The sequence below is a fragment of the Saccoglossus kowalevskii genome, chromosome 2, assembly GCF_978046115.1.
Source record: "Saccoglossus kowalevskii chromosome 2, keSacKowa6.1, whole genome shotgun sequence".
NCBI classification, from domain to species: domain Eukaryota; kingdom Metazoa; phylum Hemichordata; class Enteropneusta; family Harrimaniidae; genus Saccoglossus; species Saccoglossus kowalevskii.
Window position 1 is genome coordinate 7,638,549 of NC_140642.1, and position 17,438 is coordinate 7,655,986.

At 35.6% G+C, this 17,438-nt stretch overlaps 1 protein-coding gene across 1 annotated transcript; it reads left to right on the forward strand.

Annotated features, from left to right (window-relative positions):
• The first annotated feature begins 2,284 nt into the window (after positions 1-2,284).
• Positions 2,285-16,159, forward strand: LOC100375677 (mitochondrial amidoxime-reducing component 1-like). Its single transcript, XM_002735726.4, has 7 exons — positions 2,285-2,569; positions 9,915-10,106; positions 10,413-10,581; positions 11,611-11,751; positions 12,542-12,603; positions 13,580-13,651; positions 15,436-16,159. The coding sequence occupies exons 1-7, from the start codon at positions 2,328-2,330 to the stop codon at positions 15,566-15,568; spliced, it is 1,011 nt and encodes a 336-aa protein (XP_002735772.1). The 5' UTR covers positions 2,285-2,327; the 3' UTR covers positions 15,569-16,159.
• Positions 16,160-17,438: the final 1,279 nt, after the last annotated feature.

Genomic DNA, 17,438 nt, shown 5'->3' on the forward strand with positions numbered 1-17,438 from the left:
TATTACCCTAAAAACTATCAGGTCTGTGCAGTGTCCTATGACATCTATGTACCAAGTGTCATTGAAATGTGAAGATTACTACTTGAGATATCAGTGGAAAAGCCGAAAATTGATTAATCATTATGCAAATTAGGTGATTAATATTGCACAGATTTTTACCCAAAACTAATGAAATCTGCGCATTAGTCTGAAGCATCTGTGTGCCAAGTTTCATCAAAATCCAATGAGTTATTCTTTAGATATCAATGGAACAGTCATGGAACGGCTAAAAATCAACTAATTATCATGCAAATTAGGTAATTAATATGCATGGATTTTCACAAAAACCTAATCAAATCTGCGCATTGGCCCAGAGCATCTATGCACCAAGTTTCATCAAAAATCAATGTATGGTTCTTGAGATATCAGTGGAACAGACACACAGAGACAGACAGACACACAGACAGACAGACACACAGACAGACAGACACAACTGCAAAGACTCCCTTTTTGTGCTTCGCACAGGGGAGTCAAAAAGATATTGTGGAAACTACAAAATAAATGTCAGCGAATACAATATTTATTAATTTGCAGCCTCCATGGACAAGTTCACAACCTCTAATATTGCAAAACCGTTAGTTGTGAACTGAACTGAACTTTACATTTCATCAGGATTTCCACATGAAGTTACACAGATATAAAAAAAAATGCAATATTAAGACAAAGAAAAATAATGCCTTTTTGTCAAGGCTATATCCTAATTTCTCTTATTTTGGAAGTATTTGTGTGAGTGTATATGTATGCATTAAAATTATCGTAACTTAAAATGTAATCATAGTACAAATGTAAAGTACACAAAATTATCGAGTGATTTAGGATTTGTTGGAAAAGTAGCCGAAATGCTGTGACATGGTCTAATTGGTGGTGGGAATTATAAAACAAGCCGGTAGGCTGGTTGGCAATCCGCTCCGCTCCGGTCAAAAACAAGCAACATCATATTTTCGGCTGTTGCCATGGTAGGACATGAACGTGAAGCTAACGTCAGTTTATAACTAAAACCGGGCCCCGTATACGAAGTTCGCAAAAAAAAAAAACGTTCAGTCTTTAGAAGTAACTTGTCATTGTATTCTGCTGTTAAATTTATTATTTCCAACCGTTTTGCAATAGTATTTTCTTGATTGAAGGCAGCATTTACTGTTCATTCATAGTTCATAGTTGCGTTGGGACTAAGTTGATACAGTGTAACAATGTTGGCGCTGGTGATCTCTTACCAGTGTGCCAAAATAAAAATGAAAAAACATGATCATATACACTGCAATTACAAGACTGGTAGGAGGTAATAAATTTGGGGCGAAAGTATACAAAAATCAGTTTCTGGCTGTTGCCATGGCAGCAGTGAGCGAGAATGTTCTTTCAATTAGTGACGGTCCAACCTGCCTGTCAAGTATGAACAAAATTAGCCAAGCCAAAAAAAAATACAGAGCAGTTAAAAGCCGCTGGTGAAAAGTTACCCCAACTTTGAGGTCAAGTTTCTCGGTAATGAAAATAGACATAAAACAACCAGTAAATTTATGCACACTCAAGCTGAGTAGAATGAGCTACTTAATCCTAGAATTGTAGGGTGAGAAGGTATACAAACATTTTTTTGGCTGTTAATCACAGAAGAGTCAAATTTCTCGGTGATAAAAAATATCCAAAAAAAATAACAATTTTTGGCTGTTACTATGGCAACGGAAGCCTAATTTTTTTTTTAAGATTTTACCTAATAACTAGGATGATAGTGTGATGATCTGTGATCTGCCTACCAAGTTTGAGGGGAATATGCCAAGCCAAAAAAATCACAGAAGAATTATTACGTGAAAACACTGGAAATCACACACAGAGACACACAAAATTGATTTTAAGGGCAATCCTAGTGGAGCGGATCGCCAATAGTAAACAAAAATGTTTTTAAATATATATTACTGACCGCAAAAGATGCTCATCGCGAAGTGACTTGTTATAATAATAATATACAGTGAGTTGTTCTATGGCCGTATCCAGATCAAATAAAATACAGTAAAGTTAAACTAATTAAACAAAATACATTTGAAATTGACTATATCCCAGAATGCTAAATAAAGCTAAATAATATTACAAACAAACACAAAAAGAATCATAAAATACTTGTACATTACAGTACAATACTACTACTACTGCCAAGAATTAAAATTAAACATTAAAATCATAACTATATATTAATAGGCTTTGCGCATTAGTGTCTGCTAGTTTGGTATCACCACTATTGTCTGCTAGCTTCATTCACAGAGTTCACTCATCTCAAAGTTCGCTCCGAGTCACGTTTAGCAATGTTACTCGAAATGTCGTCGTTATCCAGTAAGCAATTAATAGTGGGAGGGCTCGCTGTAGCTGCTGTCGGTGGTAGTATATTATGGTATAGATCAAGAAGAAAGGCTCGACATGGGGAGATGGTCGCAGTGGGCAAAGTATCGGCCATGTTCCTGCATCCAGTTAAATCTTGTAGGGGTATAGAATTGTCGAGTGGACGTTGCACCAAAATGGGGTTGAGAAGTGGACCACTGAAAGATAGGTACTGTAAAAGGGTTAATTATTCACTGGGTTTTAATTTAGCTTATTTCACTGACTGGAAAATGCGCTAAATTAAAACCCAGTGAATATGTATAATTTAGCATAGAACACATTATCTAAATGATAAAACCGTGAATTTAAAACCCACTGAATATGCCTGAAATGGTAAATCAGTGAAATTTAAACCCAGTGAAAATTAGTCATTTTACAGTATATTATTTGTTCAAATATGTTTTTATGGGTTGGGTCCAAGGTTAGGTTAGGCTGGGTCAATTTAGCTTAATGATAACCCGAACCCGTGATAAGCGTTCACTGGGCGTTAGTTATCTCATAGACTGGAGGGTCTATGGTAGCCCTGCGTACAGTGCTGTGTGTACGGGGACGCGTTCGGTTGATAGATGTCCCCACCACAGCCCTGCGAACTTCCATAGACAAAGTCCGGGACTTTGAAAAATATAACTTTTTTAATGAAATAATATGCCCAGGTACCAAAAATGATGATCGATTACCAGATATATCCAGAACTCCCAGTTCGGAGTCCAATTGTGGATGAAATCGGCTACTTTGCCCTAAAAACAAACGCATTTTCTCGCGTGAATGAAATTAAAAATGGCGGCGTTTGGTGGATAATTCCTCCGGTACCTACGCGTTTACAATTTGTCCGTCTTTACTAGTCGTTTTTTAAAAGACATTTCAGTTTCAGATAACTTTATAATGGTTGTTACGGATAACTATCGTCATTTCAACCGATTTCGGCTGGAAACTACTTATTTTTAACTTGCGCACCAATTACGGTGCGCTCCCGGATTTTGTCTATGGAGGTACGCAGGGCTGTGGTGGGGGGTCACAGGTCAACTCGCACCAAAACCAACTCGCACCAGACCAACTCGCACCAATGCTAACTCGCACCAATGCCAACTCGCACCAAACCAATAATAATAAACCAAACCAAACCAAACCACTAATGTATTGGGCGATTTAAGATTTAACTATTCTAAATACCTTAACTGGAAGCAAAATTACATAAGATTTCCCACCAGGGTCGATAAAATCGACAATTTCCAATGTCAACCGAAAACATACGCCGCCATCTTGTTCTTGGCGTAAAACTAGTTCCAGTATTGTAGGTTCAAAAAAAGGTATTTGTGTTGAAAACTGCAGAACACCATAAATTTGTAGGCGGGTGTCGAATCCTCGGTCTATGCGACTTTTCAGGACTGTGGGAACCGAATGAACAGCGGAAGGAGGCCAACCTACAGGACTGTACTCGGGGCTATCGCTATATAAATGCTAAAATTACGTAATCCTTGTGTAAGTGGCGCATTACCAAAATTGCAGTTTCAAATACCGACATATTATTTCGCCGTTAATAATTTCAAGAACTCCGATGTTATGTAATTTCTATCGTATATTATTTCGCCGTTAATAATTTCAAGAACTCCGATGTTATGTAATTTCTATCGTATATTATTTCGCCGTTAATAATTTCAAGAACTCCGATGTTATGTAATTTCTATCGTATATTATTTCGCCATTAATAATTTCAAGAACTCCGATGTTATGTAATTTCTATCGTATATTATTTCGCCCGTTAAGACACATACATTGAATAAACATGTTACTAGTTTTTGAATGTACTACAGTAGTCTTCCATTGTCTGTCGTCGACCCCCGCCACCACGCACTCCATCAGCGTCCCGATGGCGGACTTCTTGTTGGGTTTCAGTCAGTTTCACTTTTGATCGTGATTAATTCGATATAAATGCAGTTCTTTACCGGAAATCGCCAGTCCGTTTTCTTTGAGTTTAAAAATGACCTACAGTAGGGTCGGCATGGTTAGTCAGTCGCCGGTACCTTCGCCTCTCACTCATAGACGGTTGTACCGGTTGCCGCTGATTAACTAAGCAGACCCTACTTTAGGTAATTTTTTATTATCCAAGAAACGTCCCTAGCAACAAAGGGACAAAGCGAACCACACAAATGCTTAGAAATACGATCGTGGTGCGAGTTGGTTTGGTGCGAGTTGGCATTGGTGCGAGTTAGCATTGGTGCGAGTTGGTATGGTGCGAGTTGGTTTTGGTGCGAGTTGGATCGAAATCGTGGTGGGGACATCTATCAACCGAACGCGTCCCCGTACACACAGCACTGTACGCAGGGCTAGGTCTATGGTTATCTAGAGGGACATCACAGTCAGCTGGCATCTAAATAAAAATTTGTGTTTTATTAATCACCTAATTTGCATAATGATTAGTCAAGTTTCAGCTATTCCACTGATATCATCACATTACTGGTACAATGATACTTGGTACATAGATGTCATAGGACAATGCACATACCTTGGTGGATAATATTGGTGTGTTTTAATGGACGACGTCAAAAGATCGATGTCGGATAAAACTCTTTTTGTGTTCTACAATACAAACTCTAAATTTATGTTGTATATTTTTACACATCACTGAAACACATCAACTCATCAAAATTTAGAGAATACTGGTTGGCCATTATATTAAACCTCAAAACATACCAGTAATGTTATATTTACTCATTTAAACTGTTATTTTTCCAGGAAAATATATTTTTTTTTATTCAGCATTCTTTTTTCCCTGTGTTGATTCAGTTATGGGACCAAGTTAAGATCATTTCCATTTAATTTTCTGTCCACTTAAAATCTGTTAAATTGATATACGACTTTTATTATGTCTAATACCGTGAAATCTGTATTAGAAGCCACATTTTGGTGTAGTGAACTGTACCTCAGTTTTGCATTGTCCTAAACAATAACATTAGCTTATGTTCCTCGTTCTATAATTATATGTATTTAGTTGTGTGAAGTATTATTTCTGTTTTTGTTTTACATCTCATAAAATTATTATTATTATTATTAATATAAGTCACACCAGAGGTACATTACTTGGGGTTTGCAACTCGCATAGTACTGTATGGTGACATCATGTCAAGATCCCATTCAAGTCTCTTCTCGTAGATAGCGAGACTGAGGCTACGACCTTCTGACATGACGCATATCAATGTTCAAGGTTTGTAATGAAAAAAATAAACTTTTCTTGTCACCATCATAGTGAAAAATGTAATACATTGAAAATGTACAGAAAATATAGTTCTCGTAATCCGTCATATCGTGGGCAGCTATTTTGATCCACCTGGACATCCCAGTATCCTAGTTACCTCGGGCATGCGCATTTGCATTTTTTCTGAGTTGGAACGCTTATGCGAGAGCGAGATTGTGACGGGATCTTGGTATCATGTCACCGTAGTTACAAACCCCAAGTAATGTACCTCTGGTCACACCCATTCTTTTTGAATAATTGAGAACCAAACATTCACAATTTCTCATATGTGTAGATGCTTTAATAGAAGCCGCATCCTCTACTTTGCATAGTACCATTTTTATAGAAGCCGCGGTTTTTAATACAGATTTTACAATAATACTATGGTGAGATTATGTTTATTTCACGTTTTTCAGTGACTAAAATGGGGGGGGGCGACTCTATCTAAGTTATAATAAGATTGATATTTGCATTTACTGTAAAATACTTTATTTTAGCTGGAACTAATTTTCGCTGAATATGCTTTTTGGGTGTTTTGCGTGGAATTTACTTTCACTGATTTTTGACGAGTTGAATGTAAAATATACGAACAACAGTTTATTCACTGGATTTTATTTTCACTGAAATATTCTTTCAGAGAAAATAGCAATAATTAAGTATTCTACAGTACTCAAATATTTCAACATATTTTGGACAACTTCTTACAAATTGATACCTGATCAAACACACTCAGAAGAACATCAATCAGTTCTTCGCTTCAGTTATGCGAATGTAGACTATGTCAACATTTCCCCATGATGCAATGCGCGAAACACGGAGAAAACGTTCCAAAGATGCATGCGTTTTGTATTTGAGGTACTGAGAATTGAAATTTGGTTCATGTGAATCACATTGTTTTCGTGTTTATATCTCAAATATTAGACAAATATTTGTTGCCAAGCTTCATGTTTGGAAGGCTAATTAATTTTTAATATGTCTACTAGTAGCTTCCCGGTGAGTGGCTTTCGCGGTAAGTGGATTTCGTATCTAATGAGTTTCACGGGGAGTAGGGCTTTGTCTCAGTAACTGGTCCTTTCATCCTTGTTGAGAATTAATGTTTTATGTTTCTTTAATAACTGGTGCTATTCTGGGAATACCATCCTGGCAGGAGTTCCAAAATAAGACCCATGCTCTGATAATGTCTCTAGTTTCAAAGACCAATAAACATTACCATTATGATCTTATTGGTGTTGCAAAGGATAGTTGAATATTGTTTATTGAAATTAATAATCCCCATAACTGTTTTCCAATATAGATAAATTGTAGTACGTAACAAACTGTAAAACTCAGTCTCAACAATAAAATGAAGGAATGTATATATATATTTACATTATTACTAATGCATTGCAATACAACTACCGGTAATTCAAATTGAAAGAAATTGCAATATAAAATATTCCATCAGTAATACTTCCCAAAGGTGTATTTCGCAGTCAGTGTTATTTACGAAAATATTTGTTTATAATTTTATAAACTTGCTTGGCAATACCCACCCCAATTAGATATAATGTGTACATATTTTAATAAATAAAAATATTAACAAAAACAAAATATTAATTATTTCATATTTTATTATATAACCTGCACAACAGTAATCAATATTTTTCCTTGCTAGAATGATGTGTAACTTCATACGGGAATCCTGATAAAGTTCACATCTGGTGATTTAGCAATTTTAGGGATTGACAACTTTCTGTGAATTTGATTACCTAACTTTTTTAGGTTCATGTTCAAGTTGCAGAGTATGTACCTAAGTGGCCAAGGCGGTTTCAATATCGAAATCGAGAAACTCTCCGATTTTACACAATCTGGGAAGTTTAAATTACTAAATGAAGCTGAAATATCCAAGAATCAACACATACCAAAAATCTCAAAAGTGAATATTCGTGGTGTGTTTTAATTCTAATCAGAATGAAAGTAGGAATTTGTTGGTACTCTAAATAACATATTGGCGATCCACTCCGCTAGGATTACCTTAAAATCACTTTTGTGTGTGTGTGTCTGTGTGTGTGATTTCCACAGTTCCCACCGTTGCCATAGCAACAGCCAAAAAACTGATTTTCGAATAGCTTCGCGCCAAATGTATCTCCTCCTACAAATTTAGGATAAAACACTTTAGACATAGCTCATTCTACTCGGCTTGAGTGTGGGCACAAAGTTACTATTTGAATTTTTGATATCTTTTTTTATTACCAAGAAATTTGACCCCGAAAGTGCACCACCAAATGACAAAATGTGAGAGGAAATCATACCCCTGAGCCGTAATAACACTGGTCATTCAGTATACTTTTAAACGATATACATTTTTCGGTCGGCGTTTTTTCTTTTTCTTTTTTTGTCTACTTTATTTTTTTTGAGAGAGAGTTTTTTAGATTTTGTGTTGTGGGCAGTTGCAGTGAAACATATAGTCATAGTGTATGTATTCACACGTTTCTAATCGATCAGAAAGTGCGACATCAGTGAACGAAAGCCACTTAACCTCAGATTCTTTTTTTTTTTTTTGGAAAAAACTGTCCTCGTCCATGAAAAAAAATAAATAGGTTTAAAGAGAAACGCCAACAACGTAAACCTGGCGGAACACTTTTGAAAGAAATAGATTTCGGACCAGCCCATGATCACCAAGGCGGATTTCAGAAGAGATAGAGACATCCGGCAAGTGTTTCAAATGAGTTGACTTTGTTTGCAATCGTGATTATCGTTTTATAGAGACCATTTAGTCCCTGTTAAGTAAAAGGTAGCAATAATTTTGACAGTGACACAAAAACGAAGCGTCGGACAAACAGGAAATGACACAGCCCTTACACACTGCTAATTGTTTTCATTTTCGAAGGCTAAAAGTTTCTGAATTGTTTGATGATTGGTGTTGAATCTCGAATTCATACCTCTGTTCTTTTTTTTTTACCTCCATGCTTGTAGATGTGTTTCCACCAAATAAAGTTTTAATATGATGTTATAATTATGACCATCACGCCATGGATCACGCTATAAACTCGAATCCATTCTGAATTTATCTGTATGTGTGTCGATCTCGATTATTTTTGTTATCCAATTAAACGCCGCTTTTAACGCGCTTGCCCTCGTCGTAACCCGACGCGTTCGCCTATTTCAACAAAATGTCAATTTATTTCCACGCGGCTGTCATTTATTTAGTAACTGTGATTTGTCGTTTTTTTAATTATTTTATAGTGACCACTATTATAATAGTCTAATTTTTAGATTGTCAAAATATGTTCTCATTTATTTTAATTTTGAAAGTTTTACTCGGACGATCGATGAAATAAAACAGTGTAGTGACGTGCCTAGTAACCTGCTAAATAACGAGATAATTCCGACGTCAAATTCTATTTTGTTCAGCGACAGTGTACAAACGTGTGCCGGTGTCGGTGACGATCACGGTGACCAGCTACACTAGAACGGGCATATTTCGCATCTAACTCAACCCCATGCAACAAAATTTGATACTATGTGTTCATTATGGTCCATTCTTCCTCGACGAACAAGTACATAAGTGGCAATTTAGTCAAAGACTAGAAAACAGCACAAGAAATTTGCCTTATTTACACGTATCGGCAATGCAAGCTGCCCAGCAACTTCCCCTTCTGACGTCACAAGGGGAATTTCTGTATGCAAATGAGAAGCTAATGAGGAGCCTCGTTTTAAAATACACAAAAATAAAGTTTCTGTAGACTGAGTTAAAAACACATTTTTTCACTTAAAAACAATTATTTATGCTTAGAAACATAAAAATTAATAATATTTATGTATCAATGGATAATTTTAGGCGTGAAAATAGCAGCCATTTCACAGGCACTTTAATGAGCAACGTTTACATTCTGAACATTTTATAGCCTGTAGTGTATGCAATGTATGTAATGACCAACCAGATACCAGAAGAACAATTACCAAATAGTAAAATACGTACATGCACAGTTATGATGGCAGTGTTTCTTTAAAGTATTTTTTTTAACTATAAATATCACTGGAAATTTGAAATAATGTGTATTAAAATATATGACTGAATTTGAACGTGAAATTCATTTTTTCAGCAAGTTCTAAATATACAGTTAGATATTTATGTTCATTGTAATTATTTACACACAGTTTGTGGTGTCATTAAAATCTCTCTAGATTAGCTGTTTCCTGAGAAAAAATAATTGTACTACAACTGTGTGCTGCAATCATTACGTGGCTGCAATGTGTAATTAGTTTGTCTGCTGGGAATTTATTTTAATTATTTCTTCAGGCACTGGATGGTGGTTAATGCAGATAATGTATTTATAACTGCTCGTCAAGAGCCAAGGATGGTGCTTATTAAAACCGCCTTATCTGATGATGAGAAGTACCTTCAGTTGGATGCACCTGGCATGCCTACTTTGAAAATACCAATAAATATGAACGAAATTCCAAAAAATGAACAAGAAGTTATCACAACGAGGTGACAAATATTTTATTTCATTAATTGTTGTTATAATTGCTCTGCATGCACACGTACATACATATATATACATATACCAATAGTGCAGAGGTGGTTTCTATATTGAAGTCCTATCAACAGGATCTATTTTCATCTTTAAATAAACTAAATAAAGTATCCCATAATGTTGCCAGTAATAATGAAGAACCCATTTTTATTGAACATATTCTTGTCACTAGAATGACGAATTATTCAGTATTGCTGACATTAACAAACACTTTAATATTGTTCTCAACAAAGAACTGTTTTAAATTGGTGTCTTTACAGAGTTCATAGAACAGAGTGTAAAGGCAGATATTGTGGAGAAGTGGCTGAAGTATGGCTAAGTTCATTTTTAGATAAACCCAATTTTAAGCTTATTTATTTGGAGAACTTATCACCAAGGCTTTTTGCTGAAGATCCTTTATTGGGAACACTTGGTGAAGAAGGTGATATTGTAAGTTAATTTGCATTTACTTATTCACTGATTAGATTGCTTCCAATGTAATTGCAATACTTTAAAACCCTAAATATAGAATAATCCTTAAGCTATTCACCACCTCACTTTCTCTTATGTTCTTCAATATTTCTGGAAATGAACACTAATTTTAAAGCCAACAAACAACATTCTGAGACATTTTTCATTATTGTCTAATATTGTCCTAATCTTCTGAAGGAAAGTGCAGACTATATACAGGACTATTTTGTGAATTTGTGATGAAAAGATTAAAAAGCTCAGATTTTCATATGGGATTGGCTGAAATCATTATTGAAGATTTGCAGAAGTTGTAAAGAAAAATGAACACACACATTTCATATCTACATGGATTAAGATTAAATTATGATGTCCCAGTATACATTGGTACATTTTTTTATTTATGAAAAGTCATACACCTTTTGATAGCTAGCAAAGTGACCACTTTAGTCAGTAAACCATTGGTTTTAGTTAAGCTAAGCTAAGCTCCAGTATGTGATTGAATCCAAAATACCCACATTTTTTTGGTCTGGTATGTCAATATCTAAATAAATCTTGTACTTGTCACACTTAATCAAGTACTATTGGAAACCTAATTGCTTTCAATATATCGATAAATTTGATACTAAATAGTTCCAACTAGATGAACTTTATGTTATGTTTGATTAGATTTTTATGCAAATCCATGGAAGTTATTTAATTTTTATTTGGTATTTTGATATGATACCAATTCAATTGCAGAGCAATATTTGTGCCTATGATTTTGAAAAATTGATATGAATTTCATCTACAATTTCTTTGTATTTCTGTCAGCAGTCAGATTATGATTAACTGTCCATCGTCAACATCATAAATCAACATTGCTTAAAAAACGTACTTCTTCTTGAAAAATAATATTCATATTTGGTTCATATGTTGCTTGGATACCATTCAGATCTGTTCATCTCATGACAGAATCTGCTGGGTACTGTTTCTACTCACTTCCTGTTATCATCCCCTTTTTTACTGTAGATTCCGTATATGGACAGTACTCCTTATATGGTGATCAGTCAAAGCTCGCTGGATGACTTAAATGGGAAACTTGAAACTAGCGTGACTGCTAAGCATTTTCGACCAAACTTTGTCTTATCAGGAATGGAGCCATTTGAAGAGGTGATGAAATCTGTCTTTTATTAAAAAACAAATCAATGATGTTGAGATGAGTCACAACAGATGTGATAAAATCGCATACTGTGAAATACTTTATTTTAGATGGAATCAATTTTTGCTGAAAAGACGTTTTGGGTGTTTTGTATGGAATTTATTTTCACTGATTTTTGACGAGTTGAATGTAAAATATAGGAAAAAAAAGTATATTTGCTGGATATTTTTTACTGAATCATTCCTTCAGCGAAATAGCAAGAAAGTATTTCACAGTAGCTGTTTATTAGTTCATCTCAAACAAACAAACAAACAAACACTTTCGTTACTACTGCACATGTCAGACTTAGCACTCAGACAATTTTCTCTATGATATTTTTCTACATGATTTGACTTGCAATAACATCCTTTGAGCAAATAAGTCAAGTCTATTATTAACCAATCACAATACTGTGTTGTACTGACACAAAATATGTGAATTTTTGAAGGAGTGAAGAACGGTTTGCATGAGACGATAGTAGCAAGAATTTCATATGACCTGCTACAATGAACTGAAATACAGAAGTGTAATTCAAAACTGAATAATCTTTTATTGGTATTAAATCTTTGGAGTGATATTTTACACATTCTCATGTATCTTCCTATGATTTCTTTGTTAATTTTTAACCAAATATATAATTCATATTTTATAAGACATTTCACTATTATTCGTGTTTCAACCTGTAAGAGCGACTACATTGAAATTGTCATTATATGTTTATGAGAGTTATAATAATCAGTTAATTTTTTATTTACCTTACAGGACAAATTCAAATATTTGAAATTAGGAAATGCAACATTAAGATTTGTTAAATTCTGTCAAAGGTAATAAATACATTTTAAGTGAATCTTTTAGATTTTTGCCACCCACCCAACTTGCATTTCCTTGTTAGATTGTCTTATGGATTGACCATCGTGTATCCATACGTACATCGGTTGTGTATCTTGACTATATACATTGGACATAATGAGAACTTGATGTAAGTTTTTCAGATGGGATTTTTTTTAACAAAATCTGTTTCGAAGCCACATCTTAGAATGCTTTGACAAATCACATTCAAACATGTACATTATGTACATCATGTCGCACAAATGCACATATATTTGTTTGACAAATAGATTCAAGATGGCCAATTGGCAGCCATTTTAATGTTAAAATTTATTATAATCAAATATTTCTGCCATTCCATACCAAGATCTTGGTTATGCATGAACAGCTATTGTCCATTTTGGTACACACAATAAAGATTATATACTTAACATGACCAGAATTTTTATTCAGATTGGATTCAAAATGGCCAAATGTAAATGGATAATCTCAATCAAAATTTACAGCTACATGACATAAAAAAAAAGCAGAAATAGAAACCTGAATTTATTTTCTTTACTCTCATGTAATTTGTTTCATGTGCTGATTCAAAATGGCTGACTGCTTTCAGTTTTGTTAGCTCTGCTGTCATCATAGTCATCATCCATCGTCTGTCAACAATTGCATTTTTGAATTCTTCTTGAAAACTACCAGCTCAATTTGCTCTGATACTTTGGGTGGATCTTTGTCAGATTTGTTTATTTCATGAAAATAACTTTAACGAATATTGTTGTCATTTTGGTAAAAATGATAATTTGAATTCTTCTTTAACTCTACCAACCTAATTTGATATTTGAGATGTACATTATTTGTGTGAACAATTTATTCTCAACTTGGCTACCACAATGGTAGCCTGTTTAAGGTTGCTTATTTAAGATACTTGCTTGTTTAACTAACTGGGACATGACTTGTTTCTTGATTTTTGTGTTTCAGGTGTAAGATAACCAAAGTTGACCCAGAAACAGGTATTATGCACAACTCTGAGCCATTGGAAACCCTTCAAAGGTATGCAATGTAATGTAATCCGCACAACGTGATGTTTTCAAAAGTTTTCATTTTAAAACTGTCGCCATATGGTCTGAGTTTCTGGTTATACTCAGTTTCTATACTTGCAACTTTGGTTTCAAAGAAAAAACTACAGTATGTGTCCCTTTCCTCTCCCTGCCATAGTCATGTACTATATTTTGCTGTGTTGATATAAAGTGTTACATGTGGCAATGACAGGTCTATTTAACAATGAATTTGAACTAGCGTGAATGTGCTATGATGTTTACCATAATTTATCTATTCACTATGTGATTTCGTGTCAAATAAGATATTCTATACCATACTTGGTAATAATGGATGGGACTTTCTTGCAAATTTATTTCATGGGTGGGTTCTTTCCAATCTGGATGGGAATACTATGCTAGCTTCAGGTAATGTGTGCGCAAATAACTGTTGAGTTCAAACAGTAGTTTTTATATAAACAAAAATAGTATTGTACTGTTGTGAATATTGTGTGCACTGCTTATCGGGAAAAACATTCATAATATTATTACATTACACTCACTGTAACAATCAATTGGGTTGTTTTTCTCCGGTCAGATGTTACCAATAGTAGGTGCTTTTATAACAATATATAACCACAGGTGACACTAACCTATTATAACCTCATATACCCACAGTTGATCCTAGCCACTATAACCTCATATACCAATAGCTGACCCCACCCACTATAACCTTGTATTACCACAGGTGACACTCACCCACTATAATCTCATATACCCACAGCTGACCCCACCCACTATAACTTTGTATAACCACAGGTGACACTCACCCACTATAATCTCATATACCAACAGCTGACCCCACCCACTATAACCTTGTATAACCACAGGTGACACTCCCCCACTATAATCTCATATACCAACAGATGACCCCACCCACTGTAAGCTTGTATAACCACAGGTGACACCAACCCATTATAACCTCATATACCAACAGCTGACCCCACCCACTATAACCTCATATACCCACAGCTGACCCCACCCACTATAACCTCATATACCCACAGCTGACCCCACCTACTACAACCTCATCTACCAACAGCTGACCCCACCCACTACAACCTTGTATAACCACAGGTGACACTCGCCCACTATAACCTCATTTACCCCCAGCTGACCCCACCCACTATAACCTCATTTACCCCCAGCTGACCCCACCCACTATAACCTCATATACCAACAGCTGACCCCACCCACTATAACCTAATATACCAACAGCTGACCCCACCCACTATTTGCTTGTATAACCGCAGCTGACCCACCCACTATAACCTCATATACCCACAGGTGACCCCACCCACTATAACCTCATTTACCCCCAGCTGACCCCACCCACTATAACCTCATATACCAACAGCTGACCCCACCCACTATAACCTAATATACCAACAGCTGACCCCACCCACTATTTGCTTGTATAACCGCAGCTGACCCACCCACTATAACCTCATATACCCACAGGTGACCCCACCCACTATAACCTTGTATAACCACAGGTGACCCCACCCACTATAATCTCGTATACCCACAGCTGACCTCATCCACTATAACCCACTCTAACCTCAGGTGACACCAACCTGCTATGACCTCAGGTGTCAATCACCCATTTAAACCTCACATACCCACCACAACCACCCATGTTAACCTCACATACCCCCAGATGACACCCACTCATCAACCTAATATCAATCATGCAAACATGTATATATCAACCTTGAATATATATTTTTTCTTTTATAGTTATCGTAAGTGTGATGAAGATTGTCCTGAGAAATATGTTTATAAGGAACAGCCATTATTTGGAATAAATATGGCTATTGATGTACAGGGGACAGTCTGTGTTGGTGACACAGTGTATGCTTCTTATAAATGAGAGCAAGAATTCTGCGCAAACATTTTAAACAAAGATTGTCATGTTCTGTTTCCTTAAAAACAATATGACTTTCTCATAGCATAACCCTTCTTTGGTGGCCATTTTGGTTTTGAAAACTAGTTTGGGGACTCTAACAAAATAATTTAGCAAAGTATGTGAACAATGACCATCATTACTGGTATGGACCATTGTTAAAACAACAACCACAAGTCAGTTTTTATGTGAATAATGTTTCATTGAATGAAAAGCAGCTCATATTAAATAAAACACATCAAAACTTGCCTTCTATGTATTTAAAAAATATAAATAATAAAGGTGATGTAAATATGCTTGGTGTTGATTTATATTATACAGCTGCCTAAAAACAGGATTTATCAGCTAAAAGTGGAAATATAGTAACAAACTGTATATTCAATAATCACTGGAGCTCCATTATGAACAGTTGATTTACCTTCATCATTTTTTCATAAGCTTGTTATAAAATCTGCTAGAAGGAATTTTCTGTGACTGTGTGATCTGAAATGTTTGTTTTATCATCATTGGTATAAGTATTACCATTATCACAAATAAAAACTACAGCATGTCATATGACTTTTTGTGTTAATGTTAATTAACTGGCAACAGGCACAATTTTTTAAATTCAAAACAGACAATAGGCAATTTGCAATTGTGTTTTTGATTGAAACGGGTACTCTCAGTGTTCATGTTCACAGCAACCGAGAGTGGAACTGAGACGACTTTTACGAGCAGCAATTGAAACTTTCATTTATAGGAAAATGGCATGTGTGATCCTTCCACAAATTAGAGACTATGTTTTTTTTCTCACTTTCATTTTCAAGTAAAATAGCAATAGAGAGACTGGTATGATTGACCATTTTGCATCTGTGTGTCTGTGCGTCTGGACTGGACCTGGACCAATCACATTCAAACTTCACACCTACATCATACATAATATTGTACGGTACATATGCAAATCAATTTGTTTCACAGTCTGATTCAAGATGGCCAATTAGTGGTCAATTTTGTGCTAAAAATTCATCAAAATCAAGCATTTCTGGGCTGTTTACTGATGGATTTTGTTCAAACATGGTACATACGTTGGACTTTAGGGGACCTTGATGCACATCATTTTATTTTTCAGATCCTATTTAAAATGGCCGACTGGTGGCCATTTTGTTTTAATGGATGTGCCTAGAGCCATATCTCTGACATGCTTTGACTGATAATGTTCAAATTTTACATATTCGTTATACATCATGTTGAGGCCTGCATTGTTTTAATTAATGCTGTTATTTTCTAATAAGGACAAGTACTCGTTTCATGATCAGATGTCAATCAGTTTAATGTTAAAAAATCTTCATAATCAAGCATCAGCTTCTGGATCCATACTTAGCACATGTTTTGGGTCCTACTATTTAACGCCCGGACACGCGCGGAGGCGAACAGGGGGGAATACCTAACGCGCGGGGCAGCGGCAGCAATCCTTGTACTGTATAATATTTGTTTATGCTCAAAATTTGAACCGGAGTGGCGAATTCGAGCAGCTATCCACACTTTTTATGATCGACGCCCGGGCATTCCGGCGAGTCGAGTCCGCCATGTTGTTTACTAATTTTGGTTAGCGTTTAACAATAGGACAATACCATTCGATCCATGGGGGTGACAGTCCTACGAATGTGCCGACATTGTCGAAGGACAAGGACAGGAAAAGTTTGTGCAAGTGTGGCGAGACTCCCGTAGTTACGCGGAAATTATTTACCTCATGTGAAAAAAAGCATGTTTCTCATTGTTGTGTTATATTGTATCGTATCATGGATCTAGGTAGTCCTGCGTACATAGTAGGACCGCATGTTTTTGTTCCAAATATATT

Excerpts from the sequence above, each read along its gene's own strand:
- LOC100375677 (XM_002735726.4), top strand. The coding sequence starts at position 2,328 with ATGTTACTCGAAATGTCGTCGTTATCCAGTAAGCAATTAATAGTGGGA. Across the intron at positions 10,107-10,412 it reads CAAGAAGTTATCACAACGAG|AGTTCATAGAACAGAGTGTA; the intron begins GTGACAAATATT and ends GTGTCTTTACAG. Across the intron at positions 10,582-11,610 it reads TTGGTGAAGAAGGTGATATT|ATTCCGTATATGGACAGTAC; the intron begins GTAAGTTAATTT and ends TTTTTACTGTAG.